At 39.1% G+C, this 22,400-nt stretch overlaps 1 protein-coding gene across 1 annotated transcript in view; it reads left to right on the forward strand.

The window, feature by feature from the left end:
- The first annotated feature begins 23 nt into the window (after window positions 1–23).
- LOC114662352 (G-protein coupled receptor 143-like) overlaps window positions 24–22,400 on the forward strand; it is a 28,377-nt gene continuing 6,000 nt past the window's right edge. Inside the window, exons 1-8 of the mRNA XM_028815757.2 lie at window positions 24–302; window positions 4,868–4,977; window positions 5,367–5,464; window positions 5,989–6,081; window positions 6,359–6,468; window positions 16,602–16,710; window positions 17,108–17,225; window positions 19,368–19,626. Of these exons, the coding sequence (XP_028671590.1) occupies window positions 62–302; window positions 4,868–4,977; window positions 5,367–5,464; window positions 5,989–6,081; window positions 6,359–6,468; window positions 16,602–16,710; window positions 17,108–17,225; window positions 19,368–19,626 (1,138 nt within the window). The 5' untranslated portion in view covers window positions 24–61. The remainder of the gene's footprint in view (window positions 303–4,867; window positions 4,978–5,366; window positions 5,465–5,988; window positions 6,082–6,358; window positions 6,469–16,601; window positions 16,711–17,107; window positions 17,226–19,367; window positions 19,627–22,400) is intronic.

The raw sequence follows: 22,400 nt of genomic DNA on the forward strand, positions 1-22,400 counted from the left end.
CAGCTGAGTTCCGCGGCATATTTCAGGAAAGGAGTCGCCACCCCTCCGACCCCGCCACGCCATGGCTTCTTTTCAGCTCCCCGGCGCGTGCACCCCGGATGCTTTTACTTCCAGTAAGCTGGTATCTGGTCCGGAAGCGACGCTTCTGCACGGTCTCGGTCTGGGCTGTGCTCTGGTGGCGCTAACTGGGTTCGCCTGGCAGCGACTTGTTCACAGGAGGCGGTTCAGTGTACCGCAGCGTGCAGGTGACCTGTCGCGAATTATCGGACTCGTGTTGACTTGCAGCGCCCTGGGTACCGCCGGTAAGATGCTTCTACTATAACAGTGATACCAGCCACATCACACCCAGGAGAGACTTCCTGCGGCTGGTGAGGGCGCCCGACCCCTGACCGAGAGTCCGGTCACAAAAGGCGCCAATTCGAATACCTTGACACGTGTAGCTACATCTTATTATGATGTGGATTATTAACAGACAACATCGGCGTTAAGTGTAGATTTTTTTTTCTCCTGAGTGCTTTAGTAAAGTATTTCTAAATATTGCCCTTTTAACAAATTTCATAATTCATGTAATTAACCATATAAACCTTTTACGGATGGCTGTGTGTGTGCCTCGATGGTATTCGCATTTTCCGTCGTATTATGACTTTTAAACACCGCAACATTTGTCAAACAATTTTAAACTTATTAAAACTATTATGGTACATATAGGGTTGCAAAGATGTCTTGTATTTGTTGGGATAATCTATAGTGGTATCGTGAGACACCATTGGAAATGATCCTATTGAACATTTTGTGTAGGTGTGTATGACACTCCTAGTGTTGTTCAGTCTTTGTATGTGTTGGATTAGGTCAGGGGTAGGCAATGTCGGTCCTGGTGAGCCACAGTGGCTACAGGTTTTCATTCCAACCCAATTGCTTAATTAGAAACCAATCATTGCCAATCTCAGACCTTATTTAATTTTATGGCTTGTTAGTCTGTGTAATGTAAGGCTCTTATATCGTAGATTTTTTTCCTTTCCAAGGATATCATCCAAATGTTTTGAAGCCTAAAACAGATCATTTTCAGTCTGTCACATTTTTCTATTAAGTGTTTTATTAAATCAAACAGTGCATGATGAACACTCACAGATGTAATTGGAAAAAAGCTAGCTGGAGAACTGCTGGCTGCTTTGTCTTTTACATCTTATTGCTAATAAGGAGCAATTAAAACACTGAATGCAGCAGTTTAAGATTGAAATAAGCAATTAAGGTTGGAGAACCTTAACAAGCGAGACCACTAAAATGAAGCATCAAAATGTCACTTAAGCAATATGTGCTTCATCAGCAATAATTGAGTTCTCGTTAAGGAACTGGGTTGGAACAAAAACCTGCACATACTGCGGCTCTCCAGGACTGACATTGCCCACCCCTGGATTAGGTGATGCCTGAAAATTATCGCATGCTTCACACAGGTATTCTGTGGTGAGATGGATTACTTTCTCATGAGATTGCATTTTATAATTCGTTTTATTCTTTAAACTTTTTTATTCTAAAAGAAAGTAATCCTTTTTATTTCTGGTATTTAGTTTTACAGTACGGTGGTTATAGCTGCTGACTCTCGGACCCAGGGTCTTGCATTCGAATCCTACTTTTTTTCATTGCACAATTTCAGTTTGCACAACCTTTCTGTGACTATGTGGGGGTTTCCTTTCCACATCCCTGGTTAATTGTTGGTGTGTGGGGAAATAGCACTTGAGATGAACTGGTATTCAATTGATGGTTGGTTCTTGCCACTTTTGCAATGCTGTCAGGCTGTTTTCCTGTGGCTCGGAATTGGATCAAGCAGTTTTGAGAATGTTCTAGTATTTATGAATAAAGTAGCTTCATTAGTCTCATTTTTAACATTACAAATACAGCATTTATACACCTCTGGTTTAAGTGAGCCTTGTTCAGTCACATAACAGGATTGAGGTCTTTGCTTTTGTCTAAGGTAAGTGTGTTGTTAAATAGCTTGTATGTTCCCTGACCACATCTAAAAAATTTTAGATGTAATGTTATTTATTAAAGATAGCAGTTAATAAATGTTTATGTATACAAAATATGACTTTTATCTGATAGGACGGTAATTAAGTTTTCTCTCCTTTGGTATTATGATATCATTTGCTAATTTTTTTTAATTTGTTGGCCATTGTGTGTATTTTAGTGACAAATACAAGCAATATGTAAAATATTAATTGGGTATTGACTTAAATATTCATATTTTGGGCTTGTTTTGTATTTGGTATTTTATTTAAGGACTATATTTCTAAATCAAATATGTAAGTGTGCATCATTTATTTTTATAAAGTATATATTTTTTGCCTAATTGTAATTTGGTTCTCCTTTTCATATAACTGCTTCTTTGACATCCTTGTAAAGCAGTTTGAGCTACATCGTTTGTATGAATATATGGTAAGAAATAAACATTGTTGTTTGTACCAAATTGTCTTTAGTAGGCATTGTAACTGAGATCAAGCTAGCCCTTATATGTCCAACCTACAATTGTGCCCTGGCTATTTCACTTGCAGCCACAACTGGTCATAAGGCAGTCTACCATAAATGAATTACCTGCAAAAGAAAGTGTATGTTGTAATGTGGATGCTAGAATTCCTCTTTTCTGAGAGCACAGTACTATTTCACTGTGACAGGCTTGCAGAGCTTGTATATCCTGTTACAGTATTAAAATGGGGTCTCATGTCAGTCTATTTCACTTCTGCTCCAAAGCCCCACACATCATTCTGTCTTTGGTTGCTAAGTAAGGGGCACAACTGTTCTGTACATCATTTTAGTTGAGAATCAGTTACTCTCTGCACCACCACTGCTTCTCCTGTATCTGTGATCTCACCTAGGCTTACTGGTTCAGTTTAACTGGACACTGTTATGTGACCTGGGAAATTGTCATAATGACAACATACTAGGTACTCATCAACATACTCATGGTTCTGCCTCAGACTTCCTGTGGGACTCGTGGTAAGTTGCTTAAGCTGACTGTGCCACAGTTAAAACAAAAAACAGGTATGTTAACAACTGTAATGAATATTGATCATCTCAGACACACTGAATACAGATGTGTGCCAAATTAAAAGCAATGATAATAATGGTAGCTCATTTCAGATCACCACCAGCCACTGTCTAAACTACTTTGTATTACAAATACAATCCATTATTTTTCTACATTTATCTTCAGGTACATGTTTCCCTGAATATCTTTTTCTCTCTTTTCAGATCAGTTTTATTGATATATTTAAGAATTTTGAAGACCTCCACTAGTTTCCTAGCTGGCTAGCTCTGCTCAAGACTAAACCGATCTAATTCCGTTAGTCTGTCAGAGTTCGAAACCCCTATTAGCACAGGGATACTCTTGGTTGTTCTTCGCCCTACTTCTATTGCTGTTTTTTGTACCATTGTGACCAAAATTGTCCACAATACTTTAAATGTGGTCTTGGCAGCATAATGTGTGATTTAAAACTACTGTCCGTGTATTTGTGTTTAAAAGTTTTTGCAACATAATGAAATATTAGGTTAATAATTGATTTTCTACATTGCCTGTAGAATGAGAATATGGAGTCAATGTGATTTACAAAATCCTTTTAGATTTTTTTTTTTTTTTTTTTTTTTTTTTAATTCCTTGTAGGTCAGTGTTCACTGCTTGAATGCATATAATTTTCTTTTTGCAAAGACATCACTTGTCTGTGTTAAATTTTAATCTTCCACGTCTTCGCCCTGGTTTAAAAATGTTCCATCTTGAATTCTTCTTGCTATCTGTGGTAACATCTGTGTACTTTGCAAATTTCACATATTTACTCACAATATCAAAAGTATTTTTTGGTATTTATATAGATTGGAGTATGTCCTCACGGATTAATTATTGTGTAATCTGTATACTCCTTTCTTATTTAACCAGTTTGCATTTCAATTTACCGCTAATGCCAATGGAGGGTTGATGTGTCACACAAGTAATTTTCTACTTTTATTTCTGTTTAAAATTTTTACATTATGCAAAATAGAGGAAAGTAAAACTGGCCTTTTATTTCTGGGAACCACTTTTTCTCTTTTTGCTCTCTTGTACCTCTCTTCTAAAATGATTGCACGGAATACATTTGTTAACCTTTTAAAGTTGCTGTTAAAAACTGCTAAAATTCCACCAAGACTATTTACTTTTATATTTGCATTTATTCACTTAGTAGATGTTTCTATCCAAAGTGACTTACAAACGAGTCAGACATCATTGAACAACGTCAGGTTCTTAACTGTCTTGAAAATGAGTATTTCAGAACAAGGTTACAAAAGTTTGTCACAAGTGAAAAGTTCTAAACCAAACAAAACCAATTAATTTTGAGTATAAAGAAGCTTGCATAAAAATTAGTTTTAGTTAGAAAGATATTAACAGAACAAGTCTTCAAATCCTTCTTTACCACACTGAGGGAGTTGGCGGTTCGAATTGGAGTGGACATCTCATTCCATCAGCCAGGAGCTATACATGAAAAGAGTATGCAGAGATGAAATCTCCAGAAACCAGGCCACATCTTGCCCTTCCCTTTAATATCCCTAGTGACTAAATTCTTTCAAAACTGGTAAATGGTGATCCTCCTTTTTGTTTATAGTACCTCTTATGATGGGCACCATGTTGGTGTTCTTTCCTGTAGAGCTTGCTTCATAGCTAACCTCGGATGAAGTGAGTTGGTGGTGGGATTGGAGTATATGATCTTATTCTATTCCTTAGCTGTTAGGCATTACTGCCAGCCATGAATTAATCTTTTAGTCCCTTTGTTTTTATTTTGCATCTAGAATAATAACCTCCAGGATTCCAATTTGTAATTAATGGTGTCTTCTGTTGTGCTTTCAACAGGAATTGCAGTTCGTTCTATGATGTGGCTTGCCATCTCCCAAGATGATGCTCTACTGCCTTCTTCCAGCAGTAGACAAGTCTGGCTAGAGTGTGTTTGCATCCTCAGTTCGGTAAGGTCCACAATGGTGTTTGTTTTTTTAATAGTAATTTATAATACATACTTTTTCTCTCTTAAATCTCTCATTTATTGATCTAAAACTATATAGTATTTGTGCGGGGGGTGGTACTGGAGGTATAGGTGAATATTTCAGAAAATAATGTTCTTGAATTTCTGTGTTTGGTCCATTTTCAAAATGAATTGTTCACTGTTGGTTAGTTGTCTTTCTACACAGTGGCTAGTAAATCTTTTGGCATTTTGTGGTTAGGTGGCTGCAGCATGTTTTTGTTTGAATAAAGACTCCTAAAATCAAAGATGTACAATGGGTCATAATAAGTAATTCAAAAGTGATGGGCAAAATGTGAAATTTATAAAACTCACTTGTGTAGTATTACATTGCAGCTGTGGATCCAGTTTTTCTTACTTGGAGCTCAGATGTGGTGGATGCTGTTTTATTCTGTTGAAGTGTATTGTCAAGTTCAGGAGCTGAATAAAGTACGGTGAGGGATAACCATAAACTATTTGGTAACATGTAGAAGACATAATTCTATGTAAAAGTTTTTGTATAGCTATGCTGAAACTGTAAAATGTATTATATCTAAATGGTTGTGTTAAATGTACAGTACTTTCATCTAGCATTTGGGAGAATAAGAATTCTTCTTTTTCAGGAAATATGCACAATTTTAAGTTTCTTGATTTGTGCAGAAAGTTCTCTTTCTTGGCAATATTATTAACATTCCTTTTTTGTGTTTTTGCTGAACACCAGTCTGAGTAGTACTTCTCATTATAACTTGAGAAGGCTATTGTTCTTAAAGTGCCTCTTGTCAGCAGCACCAAACTATTGCATAACTTTGTGATTATTTTAGGATCCACAAGCATCTCTCTTAAGCACATGGCTAAAAGCACAGGTTTCTATTATATAAAGAGTGGCTCATGCCAGTTCCGTGTGTCTTATAACACACTGACAAGTTCTGTAAGATCACAAGCATCTGGATTATTATTTATTTTTGTACTTTCTTGCCAGTATGATTCCTTTTTATCACATGCTATCCTGGGGGATGTCTGCTTTCTTTTGTGTTCCTGGAGTGGTGATCCTGACTCAGAGTCCTTTTCAAAGGTAACATGTGTTATGTGCTCCAGGAGCCATGCAATCCATCTTTAATTGGAGTCTTCTAGATTAAAATTTTAATTTTGAAGGAGAAAATGTAATGAATGGTGTGGGTGCAGTTGTGACACGGGGAAGAAAATTATAGTTTATTACCTATTTGGGAAGATGTATTTTTAAGATATGGGGTCAATATTTTAGAAGGAAAAATATGCATGCTTTTTTTAAAAAAATTTTTATTAGGGTTATTGTAACGTTCTGATCTTTTGCTTGGATGTTGTCCTGACAGCTATAATCATGACCCTGATGTTGCCATTCCCCAGTACATCAGCACCTACTTGCCTCTACTGCTCGTAGCATTAATCGATATGATCCTTCTCTCTCTATCCATTTTATCAGGTGTGTATATTTGGTAATACAACTGCAATCTGTTTTTGTTTACTCTTGTTCAGCACCAGGACCGGATACTATGATCTCTTAGCACTGCATCTTTAATTACATGAATTGTTGATGTTCATAGTCCTGTTTTTGACTGAACTCATCTTTTGTTTTGTCTTGGATAAAAAAAAATGGCAAACTTTGATCTGTTATTTGTTCTACATCTGTTTTCCCCAGGAAATAACTGGCACTACCATGTTATAATACAGACAGCCTTCAAATTTTAGTAGGTTATCTTTGATTCTATTCATGATTGTGGGCACACATTCATCTTGGTTTTGTCATAAGTTTACCTGTTAATCACTTAGATAGTTGATGATTGTTTGTCTACTCACAAACCTATCGTGTTTGTGTCCTTACTTTTGATGTACACCATCTAGTCTTTCTCTGTCCCAACATTGTTCGTGCTCAAATAACAATTCCATCACCCAGGCGTTTTTTCAAATGTTTATAATACTGCATCTGTATTCCGTTCTACTGATGGTAGCCTCTCTTGCTTGGAATTCAGGAAGTTTGTCAGTTTAATTTCACCTGCAATAAAATACTCAATTCTATTGTTCCTTTCAAGTTAAAGAGAACTTCTGGAAAAGCTCAACCGAAGTTTAAGAGCACCACACATTCCTATAGGCAGGAGTGCAGGAAAGCTGAGTGAAAGTGGGTAGGGGGACTATTCAGATTTCTTATGACATTTTCAGATGCTGCTAAATTACATGTTAATATTCCGGTAAAAGTGCAGAAATTAAATGTTTTTCCAGTGGGGAGGGGGAGAGAAACTTCTCATAGGCCTAAAGTTCTTTTCAGTGTCTTCAATACACTACTCAGTCCCCCTCTACTATAGGTCTTACTGAGATTAGCACTGAAACATGCACTTTTCAGAATTCTTCCTTTATAAAATCAAGTCACAGATTTCCTCACCATAATGCATTTCTCCTGTGTCACCTCTGCCATCTTACTCCTCCCTTCAGTTTGAACCTGTGTCCCTTTCTCAGCTGTATGATGTTTTAGGTGAAGCCATTGTTGTGCTCCTTTAAAAAGGCATGCAGGAAGAATATCAAAAGAAGTCCTAATAACCATTGGCTCCAGTATATTGACCATCACAAATGCCTCATTAGCAAATGGCACCATTCCTTCTTGTTTTAAACATGCAGTGGTTCAGCCTATGGTCAAAAGCCACATCAAGACCAAACACTTCCCAATAGCTGCAGACCAATTTCTAAATTTATTCTTCCTTCAAAGGCCCTGGGAAAAGTAGTGTGTGTGGTGTGTTTTTTTTTTTTTTTTTTCTCCACCAGAATAGTGTTGCTGTATTCCAGTCTGGTTTTAGACCTGTGCACAGTACTGAATCAGAACTTCTTAAGGTTACAAATGATTTGCTACTCATGATTGATAGTGAATGTAATGCGGTTTTAATTTTGCTTAACCTTAGTACTGTTTTTGATACAGTTAATCCCAATATTTTGGAATGGCTTAGCAATGCTATGGCTATCCAAGGAACAGCATTGGATTGGTTTGGGCCTTTTTCATTTGGTATAAATCGGCACACTTCTCTACCTGTACCCCTTAGCCGTGGGGTTCCACAACGATCCATTTTACAGCAACATTTATTTATATAGCACATTTTCATACAAATGATGTAGCTCAAATAGCTTTACAGGATGACAAAATATATAAGAAATAAAATTAAGCAATACAATTAATTAACATAGAATAAAAGTAAGGTCCGATGGCCAGGGAGGACAGAAAAAAAAAAAAAAAACTCCAGACGGCTGGAGAAAAAAAGTAAGATCTGCAAGTGGTCCGAGGCCACAAGACTGCTCAGCCCCCTCTAGGCATTCCACCTAACACAAGTGACCGTAATCAGTCCTCCTGGTATTCAGGGTTCACATGGAAGAACTTGATGATGATGATGCCCTCTCCTCTTAGACCCGACACCCCCCCCCCCCATTCATTTACCCTTGGATCTGTCTGAAATTGCTACACCTTTCAACACGAATTCGATGTTACACTGTTCTGTCTTCCATTAAAACCTGTTGTTTGCTCCTCTCTTTGAGTTCTTTAGAATTTGTCTTCAGGATATTTAAAAACTGATTGGAGTTTAACTCCTTCTAGCTTACTGAGAGAAAAACTGAAAATAGTTGGTCCCCCTGGCTCAGATCAGTTTGGGTCACGTTCTGTATATCTAAGCCCACCCATTAAAAAAATCTTGTTCTCTTTGACTATTTATTTGTTTTACTAATTTCAGTGAATGCTGTTGTAAATTTTTTCACAATAAATGTTTGTTGCCAGACTGAAACCAAGTCTCTCACTCGGGAACCTAGAGACAGTCATGCTCTTATTTATCACTTCCATACTGGGCTTTTGTAATTCTCACAACCTGGGGCAACCATAAGCTTCCATACAGAGCCTACAGTTTGTGCCTGTAAAAGCCTGGCTGTGTCATTTTAGACAAAGAAAAAGGATCATATTTTCCTAGTGTTGTTCACACTACAGTGGCTACCGGTAAAATTTAGAATCCAGTTTAGACTTTTTTTTGTTTTTAATGCCCTGCATGGTCTGGCTCCATGTCTTAGAATCTTCCAAGGTGTCTTGAGCCATCAAACCAAAAATTGCTGTTCATTTCACTGTCATGTCTAAAGTCCAAAGGTGATTATTTTTCTGTTGCTTCACCCAGGCTGTGGGATGAAATTCCCCAACATGTTAGATTATTGAGATTTATTGACGTTTAAATCTCGCTTGAAGTCTTATTTTTATTCATTGACTTTTAATTTTGCTTACTCTTTTATATCTTGGTTTGTGTTTACTTATTTTTATTTATTTACCAATTGTTTTTAATTGTTATTTTGTTGCATGTTGATTTTTATTGTCTTTTGCTTCAGTATATTTTATGTATTTTTGGTCTATTGTACAGTACAACTACATGTTTTAAATGTGCTATCTAAATAAAATGACTTGCTTGGAAAGGTGCCGTTTTAATTTTAGTGTCAAATTTCTTTTTCCCCATATAAATGGTGTTTATATAGTTTGTGACCAAAGGCTGATTTCCAGGGGTGTGGTGTAGTTTTTTGGTTTTTTTTTTAAATTGGCCTATTAATGAAATGCATTTAATGTATAAAGTGAGGTGGAGATATATTTTAATACTAGCCAACCCGTGGCGTAGCATACGCCGCATAATTATGTATTGATGGGTGAATACTTCCTGAACGACACAGTTGTCCAAATGATGTGGGTTTGAGGATACCACTGTGAGTGAATGAAAAGATGGACCTCTGGAGAGAGCAACATACAATTGTCCGTGACTGAAAGCGGGATCGTCTGTGACGATGGAGGCCACGCTGGTGAAAGTTACTTTGTCGGTAGGGATAAGTTTCAGCACTTGTTCATTAAGGTGTAGCGAGTCTTCATTGTTGACACTTAATATAGCTTGCGTACTGAGTTGTTCCAGAGTCACAGTTGAGAAACACTTTATTAATGTCTTTTTAATCACAGGGAAAAAAATGAACATGTGAAACATCCGTAATGTAATAAGCCACCAAGAAAAGTAACATTGCAATAATGCACGCTACGACCCGATCGCTGTAAACAGAAGTGAAAACAAAATTGAGCCGGTGCATTCTTTAACTGCCTTGTAGTGCAGTGGTAGTGTTGCTGCTTTTCAGTAAGGAGACTGTGGAAGATTTTGGGTTCGCTTCCCGGTTCCTCCCTGTGTGGATCGCGCTTTGAATACTGAAAACACCGGTATATCAGTGTAATGAAGTATTATTATTATGCGTCCAGCGCTCTCTCTCTCTCTCTCGCACGCCTCCTTGTGTGTGTGTGTGTGTGTGTGTCGCTCGCTGCATGTGTTCCTGCAGGCATACCAGTAAGTGAATGAAAAGATGGAACTCTGGAGAGAGCAACATACAACTGTCCATGACTGAAAACTGGTTTTGGCAGATACATGCATATCTTTTTGAAAGTTTGGCCCTGTGCTTTATTAATTGTCATTGCAAAGGCAAATCTAACAGGAAATTGTCTTTGTGTAAAAGTAAAAGGCAAATTATCCGCGACAAACTGTTTTACACGCTGCATACCAACCCGCGGCGTAGTATACGCCGCATAATCACACCGCTTTTTAAATGTTTTTTAAGCAGAGGGAAAAATAACATTTGCAAAATCTGTAAAGCTGCTTTCAGTAAGTACAGTGCACACACGTTTAATTTGTCAGCCACTTTTTGCCAGCCGTCTCTTCTGGTTTGGGCTGCTTTTGCAGTGTTCCCGCTTGTGCATATTAAATCTTGAAATCCTTCGAGTAACTAACACACACACAGCTTGTGTGGGAAAAAAATGCGCCCGTTCTTTCATCATTTTGTTGCAGCCTATGAAAGACTTGCTGATCATGTTTTCTAGACTCAATATACATTGGCTTTTCACTCGGCGCAGGGACGCACATTCATCTCGGATTATTACATTCAGGTAGACTAATCTGCTACACGGCTGCGTTTTGAAAAACCGACTCGTTCCGGATGAGTTTCACTGGCATTAATGCTTAGGAATCCAGTTGGAACAAAACCCTTCAGCCACAGGGGTTCACCAGGACCGCGCTTGGGGAAACACTGCTGAACACAGACGAAACCAATTCAGGTGAGGAGTTGGGGCGGGCAAAGTAGTTGCAGCTATTGATTTATTTAGTGTTGTTCGCCTGGGTGTCTGATCTGCTCGACGGGATCAGAAATAAAAGGAAAACAATGTGAAGGCAATGTCGCAGGTGTTCCTGTGGTATAGCGGGTCCACAGCTCCCCTTCAAAAGGCCATTTTTAAATAAATAATCATCGCTTTCACAGCGGAGCGAGGGGCGTGGAAGTGTGGCTGAAACGGTTTCCGGGTGGAGTCGTGCTGGGGCTTTTCTTCCCTTAGCAGTGTGTGAGCGAGTGAGGAGAGAGAGAAAGCCAGTACATTAGAGTGAGCGAGAGCAGGCTCGAAGGCAATGTCACAGGTGTTCCTGTGGTATAGCGGGTCCATAGCTCCCCTTCAAAAGGCCATTTTTAATCGGGCAACTGACAGTAGTGGAGTCAGGCACAGAGAAGGTCAGCTGCTGAGAGAGCGTCTCGACTGTTGCAGGACCTGCATCTGTGAAGCAGGTGAGACGCTAATGAAAAAGAGGCACGGGGCTTATTGGTTTTTAAAGACTGCTTCCTTCATTGTGTGTTAACCTCCAGTTTTAAAGGATTATTTTAAGGATCCCATGGGATACCCCTCGCAAACTGTTTTACACGCTGCATACAGCGATTCACATCTGCGAGAAACATGCCTCTATGAACAGTCAACGTGGCTCAGAGGTGCATGTGGACTCTAGCACAGACAAACATAAATGACGCCGTGTTTTCCGAGTTGTCACATCCGTTGGTGGGCATGGCTCTGTGAGTTGTCGTCGTATCCAATGGTCTTAGAGTTGGTAGGAGTGGCTCCATCCTGCGTGCTTCCATGGGTGTCTTGCTTGCGCTGGCGGCGGCTTAGTGAATTTTATATATATATATATATATATATATATATATATATATATATATATGTGTGTGTGTTTTAGTATTTTGGACCCCTGATTTAATCTCGATTTTTGGTGGCATCCACGGGGAGTTTGCACATTTGTGTAGGTTTTCTCCAGGCATAATTTGAACCATATTCCAAAGACTCATTATCCTATCAGTAGGAGATGATAAACGGTTGTTGGTTTTTTTTAAATGTGCCTACTGTGAAGGGCTGACCTGTCTCAGAGTTGGATCCAACATTGTCACTACTTCTGCTCTGACTGATTCTACCGTTCCTGTGATCATAAAATGGATATGTTACCTGAAACCTGCAGAAAATATAGCATTGATGTACTGAACAAAACCCAGACTTTTTGCACATTATTGCTTTGGTATTTAAAAAGACCAATATTACAGTGCGAAATTTCAACTTGAATTTGAAAAAAATCTCTAAACACAAGTGTTACATATATAATCTCTGCTAAACCCTTTATTTTGAGGAATTAATGTTTTCTGTTTATTACTGTGTAAAGCATAATTTTATTTTTGAGTTAGAGGTTAATGCTACAGCCTAACAGCTTTAGAGTCCTAGGTTCAAATCCCAGCCTGGACACAATGTGAGAATTGTGTAAGTTCCCCCTGTTCCTGTATGGGTTTTCCTCAGGGATAAACACATTGTGCCACTGTGTGTGTGGGTTTTTTTTTTTTATAATATGTATTAATAATTTTAACTCATCCATTCATTTTCCTACCCACTTTGTGCTCTTTAGTATTGTGGGGACATTGCAGGCCTTGCAAAAAAGGCAGTAAAATACAGGCATTTGAAATCTGGGAGAAAAGTGTATAGTTTTGGGGGAATGCCCACATGGATATGGGGGAAATGCCAAGCACCAGATTCAAACCTAGTGTGGTTCACAACTGAAATGTACAATTATGACATACCAATTACTATTTGCCCTTTATAAAGTTAATTGTTTTGCTATATTTGTATACTAGGGGGTTTGTCCTCTGTCTCAGCAGCTCGCGTTGTGAAGAGGGGGGCTGAACGCACCCCAAGGAGATGCGGTCGCTCCTCCGAAACCCCCCTCTTAAACGGTGATACAATGGGAAACAAATACAGGGTTTTTTTTTTTAACCTCCTCTTTGCTCAATCAGCTGCTGGCTTGCTGCTGCTGCAGTGCCGTGTGATCTGCATCTTGCGCGGCGCTTCGAACATTTAAATGGTGGTGATGGTGCTTCTTCAAAAGAGCTTGAACAGCACATCTTGAAACCCCAGTCTGCTTTGAAATCTTTGTCTGGGAGAGACCTTGCTGATGCAGTATAACTACCTTGTGTCTTGTTGCTGTGCTCAATCTTGCCATGACATGAAACTGTCTTCCACAACCTCACCTTGGTAGCAGAGTTTGGCTGTTCCTCACCCAAAGCACACAGCTCTTTCTGTTTCAGTTTTGTCTCACGTTTGGAGGAAACCTGGCACCATCCCTACAGTGAAGCATGGTGGTGGTAGCATCATGCTGTGGGGATGGTTTTCAGCGGCAGGAACTGGGAGACTAGTCCGGATGAAGGGAAAGATGACTGCAGCAATGTACAGAGACATCCTGGATGAAAACCTGCTCCAGAGTGCTCTTAACCTCAGACTGGTGCAACGGTTAATCTTTCAGCAGGACAACGACCCTAAGAAACACAGCCAAGATATCAAAGGAGTGGCTTCAGGACAACTCTGTGAATGTCCTTGAGTGGCCCAGTCAGAGCCCAGACTTGAATCCGATTGAACATCTCTGGAGAGATCTTAAAATGGCTGTGCACTGACGCTTCCCATCCAACCTGATGGAGCTTTAGAGGTGCTGCAAACAGGAATTGGTGAAACTGGCCAAGGATAGGTGTACCAAGCTTGTGGCATCATATTCAAAAAGACTTGAGGCTGTAATTGCTGCCAAAGGTGCATCGACAAAATATTGAGCAAAGGCTGTGAATACTTATGTACATGTGCTTTCTCAGTTTTTTTATTTTTAATAAATTTGCAAAAACCTCAAACTTTTTTTCACATTGTCATTATGGGGTGTTGTGTGTAGAATTCTGAGGGAAAAAAATGAATTTAACCCATTTTGGAATAAGGCTGTAACATAAGAAAATGTGGAAAAAGTGATGTGCTGTGAATACTTTCCAGATGCACTGTATATTTGACTTTCTTACTTTGACTTATATTCAGGCCTGTGTCGGGTCGCCAAGGTGCATACTCAGTAAAGCAGCCACATTTTTGATATGTTCAGACATGGACCTGCTAGAGCATCTCATTCAGACTTGCTCCATGGAAGTTCACACTTCACATTTGTTTTTAATCTTCTTGTATGAGCCTCAGTTGCATATTTATAACAAATATAGTGCAATTTTAAACCCCAGCGATTACAAGAGGGGGAGCGCTGTTAAAGTTAGGATGTACTGTTGTCATACAGATGACTCCGTTATAGTACAACAATAAAGAATCTCAGGTAATGTTGTGTGAACCTTAATCAGGTTGTTAAGTCAGAAAATACAACAGTGAGATTATTCTTCTGTCCAAGTGTTTTGAGTACAGAAGAGCTCTTTGTTACAGTAAGCCATTTCTACATTTTTAGTTCCCCGTGTAATTCCACCTCATCGTGGGCTTGAATCCCATGTTCAGTTGTCCATGTGATGTTTGCATGTTCTTCCCATGTCTTTGTGGGTCACATCTCTAAAAGATGAGCAGGTTATGTTATTTGGCAACTGTAAATGTGCCCTATATGAGTGCATGTGCTGGTGTGTGAGTGGACCTTTCAGTGGCCTGCCACCCTGTCCAGTGCTGGTTTGTATCTTGCACCCCACCTTGAATTGTTGTAACTGGTTTGCATTTTTCAATGGATGTTGACCAGTGGCATGATCATGCAAGCTTCTCTGATGCGCTGTGAATACTTTCCGGATGCACTGTATAGTAGATTACATACACTGGGAAGCTATATTATGGAACTTGAGTCCTTCCTAATTACTGATGGTCTTGATGGTAGATTAACTAGTCTACTGCTTGAATTGGTTTAATGGTTGCTTACCTGGAAGGTCTAGAGCAATTTTCACTTGTTTTGGTCAACTTTTGTAACCCTTGTTTCAAGACCAATTCCTAACTAATGTTTACCTGATTTGCATCTGCTAAATGAATGAACATTAATAAATAATCGGCTTTATACTGTACATTAGATGAGAGCACAAGTGTGACCACTTGCTGGGCATTTCTGCCTAACACACCTCCGACAGTGCCACCTTGCTGGGTCATCAGCCACAAGCCACCCTTCACTAATTTTTTTTTTTTTTTGCTCCTTTTAATCCTGGAAAATCTCAAGGTGGTAGGGATGCCTCCCTATCACCCCTGCAGCCAGCTCTTAGGATCCTTATTTTCCTTATGCTTTCTTCTGAGCCAGAAGCTCCCTTTTTCTGCCTCCTCCACCAGATCTTCCTGAGCTTTGAGCCTGCGATTCCAAAGGACTTCAGGAACCTCTGAGAGGATGTTCCAGTGAAGTCTCTGCAACCTACCTCTACTGGGAAAATGAAGGCCTGCCACCCTGCTTGCAAGCACACAGCAAACAGTTCTGCATACTTTCTCTCTCTCAAACGTGCTCTCCATCCCATCTTCCCACGAAACCGTCAGTTCAGTCATGAATATCGTCCTAGTAGTGGTAGACCAGAGCATGATGTCTGGCTGTAATGAGGTTGGGCTGATCTTTTGTGGGAACTTCAACTGACAATTGAGGTTAGCCCTCATGGTCCATTCTCCTCCAGGTGACAGGAGGGACCACATCCTTATGCTGCTGTTCTGAGCCTTGCACCCTTGCTCGACAACTTCACAGCAGCTGATCCAGTTTATAGGGCTGGCCCTGTTTGCTTCCGACATGTATACCTCCAGGATTTCAGCTAACTTCTGCAGGACCTGGTTGTATTGGTCCTGGATGTAATTGTTGGCTTTTGAGGCCATCTTGTCAGGTGTTGAGGAGTTGATGTCTCAAAGCTTCAGGGGCCCCTTCGGGCATGGGTTTTAGGTGAACTGATAACACTAGACCTTACATTTTTCTGGTAGGAGGCTCTGGTCACTTTAACTCAGGCCATCTGAAAGCTGAGGTATAACAGAGCCAGTCATATACTGATCAGTCCGAACTGCCGTGTAAAGCCTTCCAAGGCTTTGCACAGGTTAGTCTGCCAAAGTTAGGATCTTTTCCTCACCACTGAAAAGGACATACTATTGTTTCTAATCCCTATCCAGATTGAAAGACTGTGGGAGTTGGCTGCTTTTATTTCATGGGGGCCCATGATAGCAGCTCCCCAAGCTTTTTCAGATGTCTGGAAGTGCATGCTGGAATTTGAAGGAGGGGTGGTGATGTTATCCATATACTGTAGTTTCTAATGGCTAGGAACCACTGGCCTGACAAATCTGTCTGCCACCACCTAGGATGATTTCAAATAAAGATGACTAGAAAAATTGGAGTCATTAAATAAAGGGAAGGGGGTATTTATACCAATGTTTCTGAAAAAACTGTTATTTTATTTATTTTCTTCCTCTAAGCTGATCTTGCTGTATGAACTCTTTAGTTTCAGCAATGTTGAAGAGAAGATGTGGAGTTTACACAGCTGATGAAAGGTGTTTAAGGAAGAGAATCAAGATGTATTTTCAGAAAATCATGATTACCTTTTCAGTTTGGTAAGGGATGAGTAAGTTCTAACTGCAACTTTAACACAAGGTGTTCCAGTCATAGATTAAACTGTAGGAAAATAACTTAATTCAGTCTTTCCCTAATAACTTGAAACAGAGTAGAGCTGACTGTTCAAAATGTTACAATAGTATTGATCTGTAGCAACACCTCAAACATGTACAAACCATTTCCTATTTTCAGTTAATTGTATTCAAAAGCAAGGAATGTTTTGGTAGGTGAACATTATCCCACTGAACTGTGTTACAAAGGAGAGTATGAGTTAACTGCCAATCATGTGTGATACTTCTCTTAGAAGCATGTCTTGCTATTAGAAGGAAAAGTCCTTTTATTCCTTGCAGTGTTTAACCATTGCCACATCTACTCCTGTACTGTATCTTCTTACAGTTGGATGCCTAATCTGTTAGCTGAGGCTCTGCTGTTCCTGATTGATGCTGATCTTGGCTGGAACTTCACCTTTACAAAGTCCCTTTACACAGCAACTGTGGTCACCTGGGTCCTTATGGTAACAAATTGTATCCCAATAGCAAGCCTGTATCGTGGTGTTGGTAAAATGGAAACTTTCCAAATCTTTGTATAAGAAAGTACTTAAAGTATTTCAAACATTTTATTTGGAGTAATCCTGTCTTGCTTTGCATGTACAAATGCACTTATCCTTGACTGTCTTCACTTTTCCCCCAAAATATACTTTTGCCGCATTTGCTTATAATTTACTTTACAACACTTAAATTTCTCAGTGTTTGGTAGGGTACTCTGCAAAAATACTGAAATATATTCTTGTCTTCATGCCTGAACACTTCTGTCCTCTGAATTTTCTCCTGATTTGTTATAGAATGATAAATCTAGATGGCCTTCTCCTGTCATTGATATTTTACCAACATCTTAGTAATATTAGTAATCAACCTTGACCTGTGTGTTAACTATTGCTGTACACTGTGCAATGCATACATCCATTTGTTATGGGATTCGTAAAAGCAGTGTTAATGTTTGTAATGTGCCATCTATTGGAATGATGGAGATGCAGCAAACCCACAGATACCCTTTTAGTATGGTGGATGTAAATACTCACTGATTACGTACATAATAATCCTCATGTTTTCTGCTGTTTGTTAGAGTATTCAAGTTATTTTGGTAATTGAAGTCTCCCATTACTATATGCTTTTTAACTCACAAAAAGATGCATATTGAAACTATTGTTTACATTGGGTGGTCTTTAACACACTTCCAACATCAGGCCTTTATCCCTTATACCTTTTTGTCTAATTCAAATATCCTCATTTAGATCTGGTTCATTGTCCATCTGAAGCAGACAAGCATTCAAATTGTCCTTTACATTAATGGCAATTCCCCCAGCATATTTTTCCTAACTAAATATGTATACATCTGTTATGCTCCTCATATCTCTGATTAAGCCAGTGTTATTTCATTGCTATCATAATTATGTATAGCAGTATGACTCCAGTTTACTATTTTTACCATTGATTCTTCTAGCAATAAAGAGAGACATTTTTAATATATTAATTTTATTTGCTATGGGCTTGAAATGTCAGATCTGTTTTATATTTCTAGTAATACTACTATAATTTTGCCTTTTGTGAAGTTACAAACCTGGCCTGTTCCAAACTCCCTGAAGCCCCCCATCCACCCTACTAGTAAAAAAAACACAAAAACTACTATGCCTTACTAACCTACAGTACACCAATATCTGAGCCATATGTTAGACCTGATCTCCTCGACTTTGCACGGTCTGGCATATCACAAAAGCAGAGCTTCAGAAAACATCTGGTCAATCCTGCTCCTCACCTTAACATTTAGCTCCTTAAATCTGGATTGCAGAACTGGTAGCCTACCTTCAGCTATGTATTTGATTTTATATATGTAATTTAATTTAGAGGATGCCCTTGGGCATACAGAATATCAGAAAAATATATTGTTACTGATTTAAACAAGTAATGAGGTCACAAATGTACTTTTCTATCAGCAGTATCCCTGTCTTAAAAAAATAAAACAAAAAAACTTTTCATTAACCTCTCTGCAGTTAAAGACTGGTGAAGCAAGTTTGGGAAAATTAGAAATGCATTTAGGATGGGCTGCTTTCATTTTAGAACCTCTTTCAATATCAAACTAGATAATTAGTTAATTACAATAGTGTCCCTACATATTTGTGAGAAAGTTTTCATTGTATGTCAAACAGATAGTTCTGGAGGTGCAGTGGTTAGCTGTCTGTGCACCATTTTCCCATTATTCCTCTGCCTCTGTAGATTTTCATCTGAATGATCTGCTGTTCCTCTTGCATATCAGATGTGCATGTTAAGTTAATTGGCCTTTCTAAACTACCCTTACATGATTGTGGGTGGCTTCATGAGCAGGCACTGCAAAGAGCAGGTACCCCAGCCACATCTTGTGTTGATTTATTCCTATGCAGCCATGATTGGCTCTGTCCCCCAACTCTGTCTGAATTGGAATGTTATGATATGTACAATACATTATTATTTATTAACCCCGAAGTTCTTTGAACAGTTGTAAACTAGATACATACATCCTCACACTTTGTGTTCCAGGTTCCTATGATGCTAGGATCTGTTTGCTTTATTGGTGCTATTGGCCACCACAATGTATTTTAATCCTGTTTTATATGCCAATGCAGGTTGTCCTAAACCCCATGTACGCATTTCTCCAGTCTTTGGCATTCTATCAATGGAATGGATGTGGCTTTGGCCCTTGTCAGCCGTGGTGGTGGAACCAAATGTCAAGTTTCACACCTACATGTGAGGAACATGTAGCAGAAATTACAGAAGAGAATGAACTTGAAAGCACAATGCAAATCCTTTTTAAGTTTCACACATATGATTGTGATGAGATCAAACCTTTGAACCTACAGTTGAAGAGCTCTGTTAGTGAAACTGGTAAGTGTACTGCCTCACCACTGGCCTATAGCCTCTTTAATTAAGATACTGTACTTTGGTACCATATTTGTAAAACAGGCAGCAAAGTATCCACCTTTAGTACTAAAAAGGAATGACAAACTTGATTCCAGTTCCTATTATTGGAGTTTATAAAAACAATGCATTTTTGACAGAATATAATAGAGTATTAGCAAAGTATTATGACAGATACAGTATGTATATGAATTAAGCCTTGATATAATGTTCATTTACATACTATGCATTTGAATATATTGTGTCCATCATCTCTATCTGCTTGTGTAACCCAGCTCAATTTTCTTATGTATGGAGTGGTTCTCTCCTATTTGCCATTTGGCCCTTATTGTCATCTTTTCACAGGTTATACATTTTTTTTCTGAGGTGTATCTACATTAGATTTAACACACAGATAGGTTTGGACTCTTCAAAGTAAGATGCCCCTGCATACTTGTATATAAATGGAAATCGGTCAGTGTTTGAGAGATCAGTCTCAGTGGTGGAACATTTGGAACAAAAAAAAAATTAGAAATCTCCTCCAAATAATATAGCAGACCATATAAAAATCATTTTATTATAATGACCACTATCCTCAGTTCCACAATTTCTTCATTTGATTCATTTACAAGCCATCCACTTTCTAACCCACTCATTTAGTTGAAAGTTTAAGTGAACAGGTTCCTAACTGAATGGAGCTAACTGCAAGCAGAAACCAATCATGGACTGGGTGCCAGTCTCTCAACCATTGTATGCAATTTAAGGCTGCAGGTCCATAGGTGATGCTGGCAGTATCTAGCCTTCTGCCTACAGCTGATCCTGATTGGTCACAGTCTAGTTACATATGTTCATTTCAAAGACAAACCTTTTGCTGACTAAAAGGGTTACAGAACATGGAAGTGGTATGTATGTATGTTAGTTATAAAATTCACTAAGCAGCCGACCATGGCACGCAAGACAGAGACCATGGGATACACACAACAGAGCCACGCCCGCCAACTCTAACCCTACTCCCGCGTCATGGGATACACACAACCACGTCCACCCTCGCAAACTGTTTTACATGCTGCATACAGCAATTCCCATCTGTGACAAACATGCTTTTTCTTAAATGGTCCTGCAGGAACAGGGAAAACCTTTGTCTACAAAAACCTGATTCATACCATACTAAGAGCATAGTGTTTTTGTTGGCTTGCCTGCCTGCCTGACTGTTACCAGCATTCACCGCAATGTACTGGAGTGTAAAACTGTTGCAGCTGCTACCTCACAAACTGTCCTTATTCCCCAGATTTCCCTGACCCCATCAGATTCAAATTTGCCTTTTACTTTTACATGCAGACAATGTCCTGTTAGATTATCCTTTGCAATGACAATTAATAAGGCACAGGGCCAAACTTTCAAAACGATATGCCTGTATCTGCCAAAACCATTTTTTTCAGTCACGGGCAATTGTATGTTGCTCTCTCCAGAGTTCCATCTTTTCATTCACTCACAGTCGTATCCTCAAACCCACCCCATTTGGACAACTGTGCCTTTCAGGAAGTGTTCACCCATCAATAAATAAATATGCGACGTGGCTAGTATATTATACTTTTATAAGTGTTTCTATTGCAAGATAATTTTATTATCTTTAAGTTACACTGCCTGCAAAAGCAAGAAATATACTTCTTTTTCAGTACATTTCAAAAAATCTGTTCAAACAAAAAATGGCCGACACAGGAGTTATGGTTTAACCAGGTTTGCAGATCATGCATTAAAGCTGTTGGCATGGACTATTTTACTAGGGCACATTTTCAAATTAGATTTGTTGTATAAGTTTATTGAATGCTAGCAAAATACCCGAGCTTCGCAGCGGTGAAGTACTGCTTTAAAATGTTAAATAATAAACTGAGGAAAAATGTACCAATAATTATTTGTTAAGGATCTCTTTGTATACCACGTTGTCAGTTCACCCCTCCGGTTGTAATATGACCAAGCTGTGCGCTGAGCTTACTCTTGAGCATACAACATATAGCTGGCCATGTGAAAAGCAATCTTGCCTCAAATCAATGCCAACCTTTTGTAGGGTCTGTCCCTGAGACTTATTAATTGTCATTGCGAAGCAGAGCCTTACTGGAAATTGGAGGCATTTGAATTGATCAGAGGGTATAACGGGGATGTGAGGAATAAAAACTCTCTCCCCTGAGCCACCGCCAGTAAAAATAGTTGCCTCAATTAGGTTCTTTTGCAGGCATGTGACCTGAAGTCTCGTGCCATTACAAAGTTTCGGTGGCTGTAAGTTTCTCAGTAACATTATTGGTGCCCCATTCTTCAACATTAGATTATGCTCAGGAGTGCCTGGAGGATTCAGAGTGTGGACCGAGCTGCAGGCTATGGATGTACATATGTACGTAAGTAGGATTCAGTTAGCATTGGGAACCCGCGTACCAAATTTCTTGAAGATGGGACCATTAAGTAACAAAGACCGTTGGAAAGTTCAATATGGCGGCTGACAGTGGTGTCATACCACCGAAATAAGTACGTACATCGGTTTTAGCGCAGGGAAGCCGCCTACCAAATTTTGTGAAGATGGGGCCATAAATAAGAAAGTTTAACATGGCGGACGTTGTCGACCGTTATGACCGTTACGTGTAGAATTTCAAAATGAAACCTGCTTAACCTTTGTAAGTAAGCTGTAAGGAATGAGCCTGCCAAATTTCAGCCTTCTACCTACACGGGAAGTTGGAGAGTTAGTAATGAGTGAGTCAGTGAGGGCTTTGCCT

The sequence above is a fragment of the Erpetoichthys calabaricus genome, chromosome 12 (assembly GCF_900747795.2).
Source record: "Erpetoichthys calabaricus chromosome 12, fErpCal1.3, whole genome shotgun sequence".
NCBI classification, from domain to species: Eukaryota; Metazoa; Chordata; class Cladistia; order Polypteriformes; family Polypteridae; genus Erpetoichthys; species Erpetoichthys calabaricus.